This window comes from Odontesthes bonariensis, chromosome 19 (genome assembly GCF_027942865.1).
Source record: "Odontesthes bonariensis isolate fOdoBon6 chromosome 19, fOdoBon6.hap1, whole genome shotgun sequence".
Lineage (NCBI taxonomy): Eukaryota > Metazoa > Chordata > Actinopteri > Atheriniformes > Atherinopsidae > Odontesthes > Odontesthes bonariensis.
In genome coordinates, this window is record NC_134524.1 from 7,770,188 (window position 1) to 7,787,484 (window position 17,297).

The 17,297-nt window shown below is 41.2% G+C and overlaps 1 protein-coding gene across 1 annotated transcript in view; it reads right to left on the reverse strand.

Moving 5' to 3' along the window:
* The window catches only part of svep1 (sushi, von Willebrand factor type A, EGF and pentraxin domain containing 1), a 149,400-nt gene that overhangs the window by 26,479 nt on the left and 105,624 nt on the right, over positions 1 to 17,297 (reverse strand). Inside the window, exons 26-36 of the mRNA XM_075451446.1 lie at positions 16,887 to 17,085; positions 16,018 to 16,193; positions 15,725 to 15,849; positions 14,447 to 14,576; positions 14,196 to 14,366; positions 11,393 to 11,566; positions 10,767 to 10,886; positions 9,919 to 10,095; positions 7,760 to 7,844; positions 7,466 to 7,657; positions 5,522 to 5,689 (exon numbers count right to left, since the gene is read on the reverse strand). Of these exons, the coding sequence (XP_075307561.1) occupies positions 5,522 to 5,689; positions 7,466 to 7,657; positions 7,760 to 7,844; positions 9,919 to 10,095; positions 10,767 to 10,886; positions 11,393 to 11,566; positions 14,196 to 14,366; positions 14,447 to 14,576; positions 15,725 to 15,849; positions 16,018 to 16,193; positions 16,887 to 17,085 (1,717 nt within the window). The remainder of the gene's footprint in view (positions 1 to 5,521; positions 5,690 to 7,465; positions 7,658 to 7,759; positions 7,845 to 9,918; positions 10,096 to 10,766; positions 10,887 to 11,392; positions 11,567 to 14,195; positions 14,367 to 14,446; positions 14,577 to 15,724; positions 15,850 to 16,017; positions 16,194 to 16,886; positions 17,086 to 17,297) is intronic.

Consider the following 17,297-nt stretch of genomic DNA (forward strand, 5'->3'; position numbering starts at 1 on the left):
TGAGGACAAGTTTTACTCTGTTTTAGCCTACATCAAGTTCGAGACATTTTTTAATATGGCCAACTGGGAAGACAAGGAGGTCCGCGAGCTCCTCAGCCTCCGAGCAGAGGACGTTATTTACCGCCACATGTCGGGGACGGATGGACCTCTGCTGGAAGGGCTGGCGAGAAAGATGGGAGAGCACGATTTCCCACGTAGCAAGACGCACTGTAAAGTAGCATCTCCATGAACTGCATATACAATTGCAAAAACGAGTTCTCAAGGTGTCCCGCCATCGTTTGTTTGAAAAATTTGATGCACACAGGTGTATTTAACCCTACCTCCGACGCATGGCTTGTGCCTACGTCATTGTACACGCCCAGCATTTTATGTGTTTCGTGTGACGCTCTGCCACTAGGCAACGCCCCCTGAACTCGGCTTCTGGCGACACGGGTCACCAACACGCCAAGCGTTCACATTGCTCGACGCGGGTCGAAGGTGCAATTTGGACCCGCTAAGGTAGCGGGTCGCAGTGTGAAAGGGGCTAGAGACAGAGTGTCAAGGAAATGAATAAGACCGTGTATAGGACTAATGTCACGTATTAAGCCAAGAAGAAGGAAATGAGTAAGAACATGTGCAGGACTAATGTCACGTATCAAGCCAAGAAGAAGGAAATTAGTAAGAACATGTGCAGGACTAATGTCACGTATCAAGCCAAGAAGAAGGAAATGAGTAAGAACATGTACAGGACTAATGTCACGTATCGAGCCAAGAAGAAGGAAATGAGTAAGACCAGGACTAATGTCACGTATCAAGCCAAGAAGAAGGAAATGAGTAAGACCAGGACTAATGTCACGTATCAAGCCAAGAGGAAGGAAATGAGTAAGAACATGTACAGGACTAATGTCACGTATCAAGCCAAGAAGAAGGAAATGAGTAAGAACATGTATAGGACTAATGTCACGTATCAAGCCAAGAAGAAGGAAATGAGTAAGACATTGTACAGGACTAATGTCACGTATCAAGCCAAGAAGAAGGAAATGAGTAAGACCATGCACAGGACTAATGTCACGTATCAAGCCAAGAAGAAGGAAATGAGTAAGACCATGCACAGGACTAATGTCACGTATCAAGCCAAGAGGAAGGAAATGAGTAAGACCAGGACTAATGTCACGTATCAAGCCAAGAAGAAGGAGATGAGTAGAACACAGTATGCAAATGTTGAATATAAACAGCGTGTTGCAGCAGGTATGAAGCTGAATAGGTAGCAGTTGAAAGAAAAGCGCCTGCAATTTGACTTTGTTATGCAGCTTTTAGATAAAGTCAGAGATGGACCAGATTTTGTGTGTTGTGTTTGCCACAGGTTGTTGTTTAAACATCAGGTTTTAACCTGTAAAAGGGCAGATTATAATAAGACTGGAGTTGTAGCTGCTGTAGCCGCTGTAGCCGCAAAGTGCATTACTGACCATTATTACGCTTTGCTTTGCGGTAAGACGTATTGCATCATTTAGAGAAGATTAGGAATAATATCGATTGTGATGGACTAGTGGAAAATGCATGGTGTGAGCTGTGTCCAGAACAGGAGCTAGAACGTTTAGAGTGTCTGGAGGAAAGAGTAGAGCAGCAACAGATACTGGTAGAGGATGTTGAAGATATTCCAGATTTGCAGCCTGGAAGTGTAGAGTCAAGAAATGTAGAGAGGAGAAGTAATGTCATGTGTAGAAGTGATGGTTTGGCTTTAATTAGGTCTCTGAATAACACCCAGATGTCTGTTTTTTATCAGGTTAGGCAATGGTGTTTAGATAGGATACATGGCAAAACTCCTGCACCGTTGCATGTATTTATTACAGGCGGTGCAGGTACTGGCAAGAGTCATTTGATAAAGGCGATTCAGTACGAATCAATGAGGCTGTTGTCACCGACGTGCCGTCATCCAGACAACATATGTGTGTTGTTGATGGCTCCTACAGGGATTGCAGCATTCAATTTGCAGGCGGCAACAATCCATTCAACATTTGGTATAGGAAAGGATGTACACTTACCGTACACTCCTTTGGGGGAGGAGAAACTTAAAAGTGGGGTAGGGGTTCTTTTTCTGGAGCATTTTTTTTTACATATTGCTTGAAATACTCTTCACACCCCCATTGCAACCAATTAATTAAAAGTTTTGACACAAATATGAAAAGTTTTAGTGGCCTCTAGAATGAACAATCCAGGAAAAACAGTATCCAATCATACTGAACGGACCGTTCACAATGATTGGATTCTGATGCCGTCTATCAAACTGCAATCTGCCCCCCCCCCCCCCCCCCCCCTATGCGCGTACCCTGCTCCGTGAACGAATTACGCGTCCAGAAGCTTGGCAGGAAGCTAAACTAGAGCCAGCTTGGCTAGCACCTAGCATTATTAAACGGTTCATTATGATGTTGAAAGGTATTTTCTTACCTGTGAATCCGCCATGAGAAAAAGTTAGCAAAAGTTAGCCAAACCAATCGATGCTTGCTGTCAGAACAGCACTCGTGCACCTTCGTGCTCGTTGGAATGTGTAGTGTGTAGGTTTGCTAGTTACAACATAGTCATGGCAGTCGTTTATCGACCACCATCTTATCCCATCTCTTTGTTTAAGGAAAATCTAGGGCAGTTGGTTGTTTGGCTCGATTCACTGAGTAACACAGTTGCTGTCATGGGAGATTTCAATGATGACATTTTGAAATCATCAACAATCTCCCAGTTTCTTACAAGTAGAGGGTATGTCCAGTTGGTGACAGAACCCACAACAGAGAGGGGGACGCTAATTGATCACGTATATGTGAAAACCACTCAGTATAATGTAGAGGCTTCGGTGGTGCCCACATATTTTAGTGATCATGAGGCAATAGTGTTTCGTTGCTGGTAATGTGTGAATTCAGACAAGAACTTTACCCAATTCTACATGTGTGAGGCCAGGGTGATGTTGTAAATTTGGACATGGCATGATTTTATGTTGTGAAGGTTTGGCACTTGTATTTATTATGTATGTGTGTACATGAAATAATTATGTATCATTATTAAAGGCACATGTGTATATATTGTCAATATTTATATCATAATGTATTTTGTGTTTGTAATCAATTGTAACATGTATTTGCTGTTTAAAATTATGAATGAATTTATTGTTTATCACTAAGAAATTGTAAGTACTGATACCATCATTTAATATTCTAGTGATCATGAGGCGTTACTTAATATTTTTGAATAACTACAAAGAGTGATGGTGTCAGTGTTTATAACTGTCAAAATTTTATTGTGCATAGCTTACAAAGGTTTTGTTTCCTGCATTAGGACATCATTGAAGTAATATGTGTATTCATAACCACTTTATAGCCCAATTCTAAACACATGTGACCATTTAATTATACACATTTCATCAACATTATATAGTGTAGTTAATCACAGTAAAACATAAAATTCTCACACTGATATGCTGTTCCTAATGCAGGTTTTGCTTTACCTTTTCATGTAGTGTTAAAAAGCAAAAGATACCGGTAGTGGTACTCCTGGTTTACCAGGATGGGGTTCAATTCCCTCCGGTGTCAATCTCCTTTTCACATCTACATGAAAGGTTGTATAAGTGATCATGCAACAATACTTTGTACATTCAGGTAACAGTCATTATGTTGGAAATGTTTTTCACTTGTATTTATTATATTTATGTGTACATGAAATAAATGTATATTATTAATAAATGCACATATGCTAAGCTATTTCAGACCTCACCCGGCAACAAGAAATTCTGTTTTCTGATTGGCCGAGAAATTCTATTTTGTGATTTGCCGATGGGTTGCTAAATCAAGACCGCTGTACCAGAGCTATTCTGAGCTGTACGAGCGCACAGTAACCTGCCATTGACTCGTTTATAGTATCGGCCATTAGAATTTCTGTGCGACGAAGTTGATAATTTCTCAGCGTGAGAAATGGGATGTGTGGCGTGTGAACCTGTTGAAATGCGTGTGTTTCACGTTCATTGCGTGAGACTTGAGAGCCCTGGTTCTGCCACACTGAAATGCTGATGCAGAGAGGGTTTTTTCCATGGTGGGGCTCAATAAAACCAAGACCAGGAACACGTTGGCTCTGAATGGAACTCTGTCATCCATCATGAGTGTGAAAATGGCTGTGCTTTAAATGGGAGCCCCCAATATCAGTCATCAAAATCTGCCACAAACACTTACAACAACACTTTGCATGAGACTTTGCATACCTAAAACAATTTATTTTAAAATATAGCAGAATTTAGTGTAAAAGTGAAGATTTGTGATTTTGGTATAAATAAAACAATTTCTTTGTTCTTTAAGTAGCTAGTTTATGGCGATGGGATACTGCAAGGGACCAGCCCAACCCCCCCAAAAAACGAAAGAAACCCCCCCGCGCACACGGCCCGGGCCCGCCCGAATCTCACTCCAAGCAAACTTGAAAACTTGAGAGCCCTGTGATGTTATTAGCGGGATTTTTGTTTGCTAATTAATGTAAAATATGAAAAGGAAACAGAAAACTTTAGATTTATTTATCACCAAAAAAAGGGGTCCAATGTTGTCCCAGGGGCGGAGGAAGGAGGACCAGGTAGTGAAGGCGGGATTCAGGCTGTTAACGAGGCTGTCCACTTCAGCACCTCCGCCGCTAAAGCTAATGCTAATGGTAATACTAACAGGGAGACAGGGACGAGTCCATTGTTATGTTAGCAGGGTGTGAGTGAGACTGCATTTGCACACAGATAAGCTACATAGCAGACTTTTGTGGTGATTATTTTCTGGGCCTGTATATTTATTGATTGATACTGTAGTCATGTGACTATAGTGACCTTGCCATACCTTAGCTTTGGCTGAATTGACGCCGCTGTTCTTCACCGATACCGATTTATGGTTTTTAAGGAGGTCTGACCTGCCAAAACCGTTTTTTCCAATACTTATTTTCTATCTAGGAAATAATTATAATCATATAATAGACACTATATTTGTTTGGCTTGAGTACCCTTCTCCCAGACAACATTTTGCTTATATAACTGCAATTAAAACCACAACTAGTGGTAGGCTATATGCTATCATAACCCCCCTTTTCAAGAATAAAACATCACAAATAAGAAATAGAGTGAGAGTTTCAACAGTGCCTCCTGAGCAGATTTATTTTTTCCTCCTTATATTCGCTAAACAAACCTAGGTGCTTCTTTTCCAAGTAGCGTATTAAGTTTGTTGTTCCAAATGTCTTAGGTGTTGATCCTCCGCGGCTAACTAACTAACTCTTTTGACTTGTAAGCATTACAAACAGCGTGTTTTGGGTCATCCTGGCACAAAGTGAAATAAGTCCAAATCAGCGACGTGTTTTCTTCCTGAGTCTTGCTAGTTTTTAGCTGTTTTGCTCTGAGCTGCTACGACAGATTGGGGCCGATTGGATATAAAACAGTCTTTATTTTATTTATTTATTTATTTTTTGAATCGGAGGCCGATTGATCGGTGCATCTCTAATCAACATGTCAAATATGTATTCGCCGAGTACTGAAATCCACATTTACCCTTCTTTGCAGACGTATTGCACCTTGTTTCCCACGTCATAGTTCTCTCCCACAATCACAGCGTCGGTCAGCGCCGGCGGCTCGCCGCACAGGACGCTGACGCAGCGCGGGACGGGCCGGCTCCAGTCCCCCGTCGCTTCACAAACCACCTCCATGGAGCCCTGTGGTCTGCAACAACACACCACTTAGTGCAGACACTCGCCGCAGTTAACAGATTCAACTATGAATGGCTGTATTTTGGCTTTATTTCACTCAGTGGGGTCACATGGCACTGAAAGGATCAGATTATTGGCTAATTTACAATAAGACTGAGGCTGTGTTCGAAAACCACATACTACATACTACATACTACATACTTCCATACTGCATACTCATCGATCAGACAGTATGCAGAGCGTTTACCCATAATGCATTTTGCTCCTGCCCGAGCCGAAATCAGCTGGCCTGAAGCTGATTTCTCTTAAGCTCTAAACTCTGTAAACTTTAGCAACATTTGAAACATTTTCAGGCGAGAAAGTAGTCGTTTAGATCCCCAACGTGTTGAAAACCTGACAAAATACCGTCTATTTACAATTTTGTTCCCACGAATTCGGAGCTACTAAAGCTAGCCGCAGTGAGCAACGCACTTCCGGTTATTTTCCCAAAATAAAATACCCGTTGCCTTTTATCATAGGGAAAGCCATTACGATACAATTGGTGCTTTTGTTTTGAAAACAGGAAGTGAACCTACCCTCGTTGTAGCTAGCTTGAAACTGCCGTTTAGACAGGAAATGACGATCGGCGACGTCACGTTACGTTGCATCTTGGGTAGTTTGAGTATGAGTAGTAACCTCATGATGCATACCCAACATTTCAGAGAATCTAGTATGCATCCGGGAACTTCTCGCTTACTCAAACTCGCATACTAACTCAAAAAGTTAGTATGAGTAGTATGAGTAGTAGGAGAAATATGCGGTTTCGAACACAGCCTATGTTATTAAGTTCATGTAGACACCTTAATTGGGACGAATCGAGTTACTCGCGATCGGATTAAGACCCCGAGATAACTCGGTTGACAGTCAAATTAAACGTGTTTGTAGACGCTGAAGCACGTGGTGAATTAGACTTTGTGTTCATGCTCCAGATGTTTTCCCGGGGTCGTGACCCGGAAGTCAAAGGAGACGATATTCCTGTTGTTGTCGCCGTCAGAAAGAAACAAACAACCTGATGGAGAATGCTCCGTTGGGCATCGAGTTTGTGCAACAAGCAGCTCATCACAGACCAAATGTAGAGGGACGTAGCTTCATCTTGCTCTGCGTTCGCCATCTTTCTCCAATGCCTGAGTTTGGTGTTGTTGTTGTTGGTGGTGTTGAAGAGGTCAACAGGAAGTGTCTCTATTAGCAACAGCTGGAATGGGTACAGCGCCACCTATCATACCGGGGTATGACACACTTTGTGCCTCTGATCCCATTCATTCTGCCATATTTCCAAGGAGAATTACCCTTGCTCAACTCATTCTTCTTGTAATTTAGCCAATAATCCGATCCTTTCAGTGCCATGTAACCCCACTGAGTGATAACTCTTGATTTAATCTAATTCACAAACTCCATGTACAGTAGACCTCTTTTGGGATGATAGATTAATGCCACAGTCTCTGAATAAATGGATGTTTTTGCCATAGTGACGCATAATTCTCTAAGTAGTGGGACAGTTTATACACTTTTATTCTTGATTCATAGCTTAAATATGAAGCCACTGGATTTGTTGCCTTAAACAGTGAGTATAACTGGTATAATCTTGGTGTTTACATCGGAATGATAAATCACACAATCTGGGATCTGGTATACCTTATATATAATATATCCAAGGATAATTACTCAACTAATTCTTATTGTATTTTAGCCAATAATCCGATCCTTTCAGTGCCATGTGACCCCACTGACTGAGAAGTGAAAGGATCCATACCTGTATCCCTCAGTGCAGGTGTATTTAACGGTGGACAGGTACGTGTTTGTGTCGAAGACGTAGTCTGCGTGCTCCACAGTCGGCGGACCCCCGCAGGTGAGCGGGTAACAGACGGGTGGCGTCCCGCTCCACCTCAGGCTGGACAGACACTGGAAGTCGTAGGGGATCTGAGGCAGGAAGCCCGTCTTACAGCTGCGGGGGAACAAACAGCAGTCGTGTCATCGCTTTTCCTTTCGTTCCATCACCCTCCATCACGATGACACCGTGTTACTGTGGGGGGGACGCGGGTGGTACCTGAAAGTCACCTTGCTTCCGTGGGTGAAGTTGCTTCCCTTCATGATGGAGTTCTCTGGAACAGCTGGTGCTGGGCAGGAGAGGGCTGCAGAGCCACGTTAACAAGGCGATCAGGGACTGCAGCTGCTTTCATTTCATCATTTCAAGATGGAAATCAAACCTAAATATGACTTTACATTTGTTAAGAACTTCTCCAAGATGGCCAGCGTATGACCCTGAATTCACACCAGCACTACAAGATCATAGATATAAACAATGGACCTATTATGGTGTTACTGCTGTGTGCAAAATTGTTAAAAAATGGGAGCTTAACGGCTTTAACAATTTATGTCAAATGTATGGATTGGGTGGGCAAGACTTTTACAGGTACTTACAGTTTTGTGATTATTTTAGTAAAAAGCTGAAAAGTGGTTATTCATATATTTATGGATAAAACTCTGGGAATATTAAAGGACTTATAAGCAAGTTATACCACGGCATCACCTCATTAAATAAGGACAATACAGACTATGTGAAACAGTGTTGGGAAAAAGAGTTGAACGTCGTGATAACAGAGGACATGTGGCTGAAAGCCTGGGAAACACAGTCATCCTCCACCAACTCCTGGACTTGGAGAGACTTCTGTTGGAAAAGCTTAATTTGTTTCTTTATTACTCCACCTTCACAAGTTAAGTAGAAAAAACAGGGAACTAAAGAGATGTTATAAGAAGCTTAACTGAACTACAGAAAACAACATATGATTGAGTTGGACGTATATACGACAACGTCTCACTTTAAAGAAAAGGTATCAACATAAAGTAAAAACAGTAAAAGATACATCACACAGAAATAAGATTTACTGGATAAAACTGATATTATCAGCGTTCATTCTACTATATGAGCAAAATTATTTAAAGTTTTGATTTTAGGGGTTAAAAACCCGCAAAAACAACTCCTGAACTTGTTGGAAAAGCTTAATTTGTTTCTTTATAACTCCAAAGCAGAAGTCCAAACACACAACTGGCCTGCTGGAGAGAATGTGGAGAGGTCTTCGCTGATCAGGCCCATGTTTTTTGGTCTTGCCCCCCCATCCAGATGTTCTGGAGGGAAGGGGCAAATATAATTTCAAAGGTTCTGTGTTTCAGCATCAATGTATCATTCCTAACTCTCTATCTTGGAAATATTCCAGATGGATCGAGTAAAGCTGATATTTATCTTCTTAGGGTAAAAAGGCCATCACAAAATGTTGGCTCCAGAAAAACGCCCCCACTACAGATACTTTTGTTGATATTGTAAAACAAACTGCATGTCCAGGAGCAAATGACTGACTTAGTCCGACTCCAAAAAGATCTGGGTGAAAAACGAGGGCAGAAATGGCTTATTTGGCCGATGAGTGAGACAGTTTTAACCTTTTGAACATGACCTTGAATGTGTAATTGTTCAATGTTTTGTACTATAAATAAAGAGTTAAAAAAAAGAGATCTGAGATCTGACCTCTAATTAAGGATATTCTAACTGTATTATCAAATATTACAAGCGGCATCTTAAAAATATTCCACGTTGCGTTATGAGGACAGAAAGGATTTAACCTTTGTTGTTGCTTCCTGTTTGCGTGTTCTGTGTTTTCATCGGGTGTTTTATGCAGACTTGTGATGACGCACACTGAGCGATAACCTCACACTCATTCGGGCGACAATCAGCCGGTGCGGGATGCCGCTGCTGAGTGTGCCGGCTCTACTTCCTGCATGTGGAGAACGGTTTAGAGCCAAGATGGAGGCACCGCGGTGGTCAGGCCTTTCAGCTCAGACAGCTGCAGATGCAATCAGCCCCTCACAGTACTGTTTATAAGGCACAGCGCATCATGTGAGGGTGCATGTGTGTCCCATGTGCTCTCTCATACATCATATATGTGTTTGGGTTTCCTGAAGTGGAGCTAATCTTCATCTTACGTGACTAAAAGGGTTGAAACAAGCTGAGGAATCACTCCAGAGTATTTGCCCCTGCTCCAACAATGCTTTCCAATTTCAGAAATAGTTTCTGACACTTGTCCTTTTCATCAGATTGTTTTAGTTTCATGGAGCTATTTTTCTCTCAATGCTCCCCTCTTGTGGCGGGTGCTCATGCAAAGAAAACTGATCTAAAGCTGACTTCAAATGACCATAAAGGTCTGGTCCTCTCACCTCTGCAGTATGGGACAGAATCGTTCCAGCTTCCTGAATCCAGGCAGCGGAGTCGGGATGAGCCAATCAGCTCGTAGCCGACGTCACAGTCGAACACGACCTCACCGCCCATCAGGAAGTTGCTGCCATCTCTGTGACCGAACTCTGGAGACTCAGGGGTTGGGCATTTAACAGGCTCTGAAAACACACACACACACACACACACACACACACACACACACACACGGGTTATATAAAATAAAAGTCTCCAAAAGTCTTCCAAAATCAAATTTATTTGTAGCACATTTCATGTGAAGCACAGTTCAAAGTGCTTCACATAAAATAAAAGCATTGCAGCAGGGAGTGTAAGAAGCATTAAAAATACATAAAATAATGTAAAGAGAAACAAATAAAATGATTTAAATTAATTTAAAAACAAGCAACAGTCTAGATAAGTTCAAAGATATCGTGCAGATTTCATGCATAGACACATGAGAACAGAAATGTTTTTAACCTGGATTTAAAAATGTCTCCATTTGGTGAAACTTTAATCTCCACTGGCAGTTTGTTCCACTTGTTTGCAGCATAACAGCTAAATGCTGCTTCTCCATGTTTAGTCTGGACTCTGGACTGGACCAGCTGACCTGCGTCCTTGGATCTAAGAGCTCTGCTGGCTTTATATTCTCTGAACACATCACAGATGTATTTTGGGCCTAAACCGTTCTTGGATTTGTAAACCATCAGCAGGCTTTTAAAGTACATTAAAAATGGAAGTGGGGATCGTTTAGTTTCATTTATCACGACTGAGCGGGTGAAAAACACTCAACCGTCGTCTCATTATGAGAAGAGATGCGACATAGTGGTGTTACCTGTGCAGTTTTTGCCATCTCCGGTGTACGGGTGGATGCAGGTGCAGCTGTAGGAGCCCTCCGTGTTTTGACATCTGGCATGATTATCACAGTCGGATCCCAGCGCGCACTCATCCACATCTGAACGCAAACACAGTCAAACACAATCAAACACAATCAAACGCACACACGATGCTGGTATGTTGTCATACAAGTATATTTGTCTCATTGAGTATCTCATTACACTTGATATAAGACACAATTGCCTAACAAGTACCATTTCAGCCAGATATAGGGACTTGTTTTAATACAATTCATCTTGAATATCTTGTTAAATGAAAAAGTCTTGAAAACATCTTGTTTTGAGTCATATTTCACATGAAACAAGCTTTTTTTTTTCATTTGAAGAGGTTTTTAAGCTAATTTCAAGATCACTTTTAACTCAAAAGTCCCAAATATCACATCTTATTTCAAGAAATCTTGACAAGCTGATTCTCACTAGTTCCATTGGCAGATTTTTTTCCTTATTTCAAGCAAAAACGTCTTGTATTTGTTGTTTTTTTTTACTTATTTTTGGAGGGGCAGTTTTTCCAGTGTATGTACTCATCTCACATGCATCACGGCACAGGTTCAGTCGGTGTACGTACCCAGACAGGCAGGTGAGTGTCCTCCCCACTTGCCGCTGCTGCTGCAGTGCACCTTGGTGTCTCCCAGCAGGTAAAAGCCTGCATTACACTGATAGACCACAGAGCTGCCGGCATGGAAGTCCTCTCCCTCAAACAAGCCGTTCTCCAGAGGATACGGAGGTCCACATGACACCCCTGTAACGCACAAAGAGGAGGGCGACAGGTGAGCGTGCTATTCTTGAAACACCTGAAATACTGCAAGTAAATCCCATTAAAATCTATTTTGTAAATGTAGGAGCTATTTCTCTATTTTTGCTTATTATTTGCTTAGTTTTTGGTTGATAATTAGTATTTTTGTTTAATTTTAGTTGTTTAGGATAAATTGGTTTGTAATTAATTTAATTAATTTTTTGTTTGGGGAAATAGAATAGAATAGAAATAGAATAGAAAAATACTTTATTCATCCCCCAGTGGGGAAAATTCAAATTAGTCAAGTAGCTCAAAAAAATTATAAATATTTACAATAATTGTATATTAACAACCACAATAATAATACCAATTCTAGTAAAAATACTACTACTAACTAACTAATAATAATAATAATAATAATAATAATAATAATAATAATAATAATAAATGACTAAATAAACAAAACAAACAAAAAAAAAAATCAATCAATCAATTTGAGAAGAACTCAGCAGTCACTGCCCATTTTGAAGTGGGCGTTTCACACATAAATACTTGGGTTTTAGGGAGCTCTGGACGCACTTGGGTGGTCACATGGTTTTTTCACCAGTTCTCTGTCAATCAGTGGGTGAACAGGTGAGGCAAGCAGGCAGAAAGTGCGGGAATCAGAGCAGGAGAGGCAGGAAGGGATCCTGTGAAGCCATGTTTGGTTTTGCCTGCAAACTTGGAATAAATCCATGAACAACTATATTTGTGATGTTTTGGAACTTTTGTAGAATAGAACAGAGAATATAAAAATACTTTATTCATCCCCCAATGGGGGGAATTCAAGTAGCTAAAAAAAAAGATTAATATTTACAATGATTGTATATTAACAACAACAATAATAATACCAATTCTGATAAAATACTACTACTAACTAATAATAATAATAATAATAACAATAAATGACTAAATAAATAAAAAATAAATAAAAAGAAGTATTGTAAAATCTGGTACTGCGTAAACCAGACACCAAAAGTGCGTCAAGTGCCTATTAGAGTTATGTTTAATTTTAGTTTGGTCACCTTTAAGTCAAAAGTTTTTTCTATTATTTTCATAGACAAATAGTCACTACAGTAAAGGATGACATTACTTCAAGGGTATCTGTGTCTCAATATAATAATTATTTTTGTTTAGGAACCTTCCCGACTGAGTGAAATATCCCGGCGCAGCAGCCACGATACGAGCTGTTGGAATGAAATAGGAAGGAAAAGAGCTCCGGTGCTTCCTTAAAGCTGCAGTCTGCAACTCTTTTTCAAGCATAATGCCTGGAACTGTCCGGGGATTCTGAAAGTAGTACATTAAATACCCCAATACAAAAAAAAAATTAGTTCTCTAGGTCCCCTATATGTCCCGCTAGGTCCCTCCAAAGCCAGCAGGTTTGTTTACAAAATTGCAGACCGGACCGGTAAAAGGTAACCAATCAGGTTACGAGCTGGGCTCTGCTGCCTGTCAATCACCGATTGTGCACGCGCGATACAAGGTAGGCTCGTCCCCACGCTTATTTATCTGGACTATTGAACTTCATTACGGGCTAGTCTACTTACTGTGTCTTCCATGATCGCAAATGACAGGTGAGTTGATGAATGAGGAGTCGTGTAAGCGCATCACGTGCACGAGTTCTCAAGTGTTTTGATGGGGCGGGACAGGAAGTTGAATAACTTTTTATTTTTCGGTTAAAAAATAAGCATTTCTTGCATTTTGCGACTACGGAGGTCACTGTTTTCAACTTCAAGCGTTCTGATAGATCATGTAAACTCTTAAAATGCCAAAAATTAGGACTTTACGTATGACAACAACAAATCCTGCAGACTGCAGCTTTAATGATCTCCTTTAGCTTAAGATAAACCGGAGCATCCTAATTCCATCCCACATAGAACAGAAGACAAAGCCTTTATTGTCATTGAATGAAATTAGGAGCGATGCTCCGTTTGGTGCCACATGTGTACAAAAGAAAATCAGCAATAAATTAAGAAGATGACTAAAAGTATAAACATTATATATCAGGCTGATTGCACATAGATATATTTTGCAGGAGAAGATGTCAGTGTATTTAGAGTTCTGATGGGTCTGAGCCTTTTTGTTTGGATTATTTTTATAGCCTAATGTTTTGTCTAAAGCACTTTTTTTGTAGAATATTTATTGAGCATTTGTAGTTTCAGGGCTGCAGACCCACACCACAGATCAGTGTCCGTGTGCTCTGATTCTCAGTGTCCTTCAGAAAGTATCCCAACATCTTTCCATCTTTCCTGAACTCTGCGCTGTTTTACACGAGGTCAAAGGAAAAGAACTAAAGAAAAGACATCAGGAGGTCAGTTTTTTTTACCCCAACTCTCGTCTCCCACCCTCAGCAACATTTCAGCTCACACTATCTGGTGCAAAAGTAAGAATTAAAACACGTTACGTCTAAGTTAGGAGAGGTTATCTAAGATTTTGGGAAGTTAGGATGCTTAGAAACTGTTTGTCTGGGCTGTTTTTCTTTCCTTAAAATGGGATCTTCTCCTTCCAGCTCATCAGTTCTCCAGATGCTGACACAAATCAAAGCCAGTGAGGAAAAACATCCATTTTTAGTCATTTAGTCACATCTGGGCCTTACGTTCACAGCTGGGGAGGGGGTGGCTCCACTCTCCTTTGTTCTGGCACTGCAGCACTGGCTCCCCCACCAGGTAGAACCCAGGATCACAGGACAGCTGGACCTGCGCGCCAGGGCTCACCTCCACAGTGGAGGCGTGCATGTGGGGCACGGCGTTCTCCAGCTGGGGGCAGTCTGGAGGGACGGAGGTGGAGCTGAGTCAGAGCCTCACAACATGGCAGGAATAAATGCAGGGAATAAACGTTTCTCTTTACCTGCACAGAAAATGGTGCTGAGGTTTACTTTGACTCGGCCCACCACCCCACTGAGGAAGTCGGGCCAGGCGAGGACGTTCCCCCTGTGGGTCACGTGGGAGGCTGGGCAGCTGCTGGACAGGACTTTAATCTATAGTATCCCCAGAGAATGTGGAGCTCAGTTAGTTGGATACAAAAAATACCTTATATTCATAAAACGGTCATAAATTAAATTATATAGTATAGGGCTGGGCGAGTTAACTCGTTATTATCGCGTTAACTCGTTAACTATTTAATGCAGACAAATATTTTATAGCGCATTAGCGCAGGTTTTATTATTTATCTTATTATTGTAAAAGTCTGTTGCTCACAGGCTTTTATTTTGTAAAAGTCTGTTGCTGTCTGCTGCTGAACAGGAAAAGAAAGTAATCGGCGGATCCACCAAACATGGAGAAGGGTACGGAACTTTTACTCGGCCGTTTTCATTTTAAAGTTCTTCCAGACGGCGGAGTCGACAGAACCAAAGTCATCTGTAAACACTGCCAAGTTGAATTGTCTTCTCAGCGTAGTAGTTCCAGTCTAAAATATCACTTAAAGGCAAAACACACAACTGATAGCAGCAAGTCATTCAAGGAAACAGACAGTGGAGCGAGGCTTCTACATAAAAACTACAGAAAGATGCTGATGTTAAAAGTGTGTTTGCACAACAAATGTTATGGCACTTTCATTCATATGGCAGCACATTTAAAATAAAGCTAAATGCTAAAAGCTATACACTACTTTTGGATTCATTTTTGGATTTTGCGTACAAATGCGATTAATCAGGGAAATCATGTGATTAATTAGATTAAACATTTTAATCGTTGCCCAGCCCTAGTTATAGTATCAAAGACATTGGGTCAAATCTTCCATAGGAATTCTAAATAGTATGTTTTAGGATTTGACGGGAACATCTGGGACTCAATCTATGAGTCTAGATAGATACTTTATTGATCCCGAAGGAAATTCAAGCATCCAGTAGCAGACATAATAAAGCAGTAAAAATGTTTATACAATTATAAACCCTTTAAAAACGATCTAAGAATTTAAAAAACAATCTAAAAAACAGTTTAAAGATATAAAGTGACCAGTGAAGTAAGACGAAAGTGAAATATAAAGTGACCAGTGAAATTTAGAAGTGCCATCACAGAGCTGTTGCACAGCCTGATGGCCAGAGGAACAAAAGAGTCTACAACGTTTACTGAGCTGAAGCAGATCCCAAATCATGCAGAGGTCAAAGGGCAAACTTTTCACGTTCACCTGCTGTGGTGTGAGAACGCGATCCCAGATGTTGAGCTGGCTGATGGAGCCGACAAAGGATTCAACGGGGTTGAAGCCCTCGCCTCTCTGATCCTGGTCCTGACCCAGTACCAGAGCCCCTCCACCTGCAGGACACAGGGGGCACCGAGGTTAACCACTCATCAGTCAGAAAATTAACCCAATCAACTCGGACACCCTATTTTATCACAAACTTATGTTAAAAAAACAGTCTTTCATGTGATAAGTGATCTCTTTTGACAGGGGGGTGGAGCGGGCCGAGGATAGCACTACACCTGGGATAGTGGTGCCCACGGACAGGCCTTTGCCTCCGTCTGAAGGCTTTCCATTGATGTAGATTCTCCAGTCGCCGTCCCAGCTCCTCCACGAGACCCCGATGTGGTACCAGTGACCCGTGTTGACCGCGGGGCAGTCGGTGATCCGCTCTTTACCGTTCACATACAGCACCCACCTGTGGGCCAGAAAGCAGACGGATGCGGTGAAAACGAGGCAGCGATTTTTTTTCTTTTCTTTTTTCTACTACATGACTCTGAGATTTATTGCATCCGAGTAGCGACAGCCAGAGACTAAAAACAGATCAGTATAATGTCAAGTTGTTCACTTAGACTTAGACACAGTTTCAAAACAAGTCATGAACCATTTTAGAAAAAAAAAATCTTAGAAAAATCAAACATTGCTAAAAGCAGTCACTGAAAACAAAGTTCAAGATCCATACAAACACCTATACAAGAGTAATCTCAACTGATTATTTTTATTCCAGAAACTAAATTAACTTTTTTTGGTCTTATTTTCAATTAGAAATATAAGTGTTCCTGCTTCTGTTTAAAAGAAAACACAGGAAATACAAACCAGTATTTGTAACCAGTTTGTTGTGTAAAATATCTGAGTCAAAAGAATCTGAAAGGCCCTGAAATTCAACTTGAAAGTGGTGTTTATTTTGTATTGTCATCATTATTATTATTTTTTTTTACCCTTGTCCTGTCCAGCATTATGGCAGCAGAATTGTAATCTGAATACTGTTTATGCTAAACACATTTGCTATGCCAAGGGAAGCTTTATGAGTGTAAAGCTCCCCTTGATGCCTTTCAACGAGGCAGTGATTTTGAATCTGTGCCAGTGTTCCAGGTGCTGCTGCGTTGCTGACCCGTTGTAGTCGATCAGGAGGAAAGCGTTGTCGCTGCCCTCCACGGCGTAGGACACCGGCGTGCCGTAATTAGTGGTGTCCGACGACCTCATCCAGAAGGTGCAGGTGATTTCTGTCAGTGCAGGCATCACGCCGTCCATCATCACGTAACCGTGGATGCCAGACACCTCGAAGTCCAGGTTGAAGGCCGAGGACATCTCTGAGGGGACACACGAGAAAATAATCAGGAGGAAGGAGGGGAAAAGGAACATTTCTGTGGGCTACAGGAGTGGAAAATATGACCTAAAGTCATAACGAATGCACACGTTTGTGTGAAATGCAGAGAAGAAAAGGGTACGTTAATTCATTGCTTGTGGGAATGTTCAAAGATACACCAATTCTGGGAAAATGTATTACATTGTATCGGCCTCA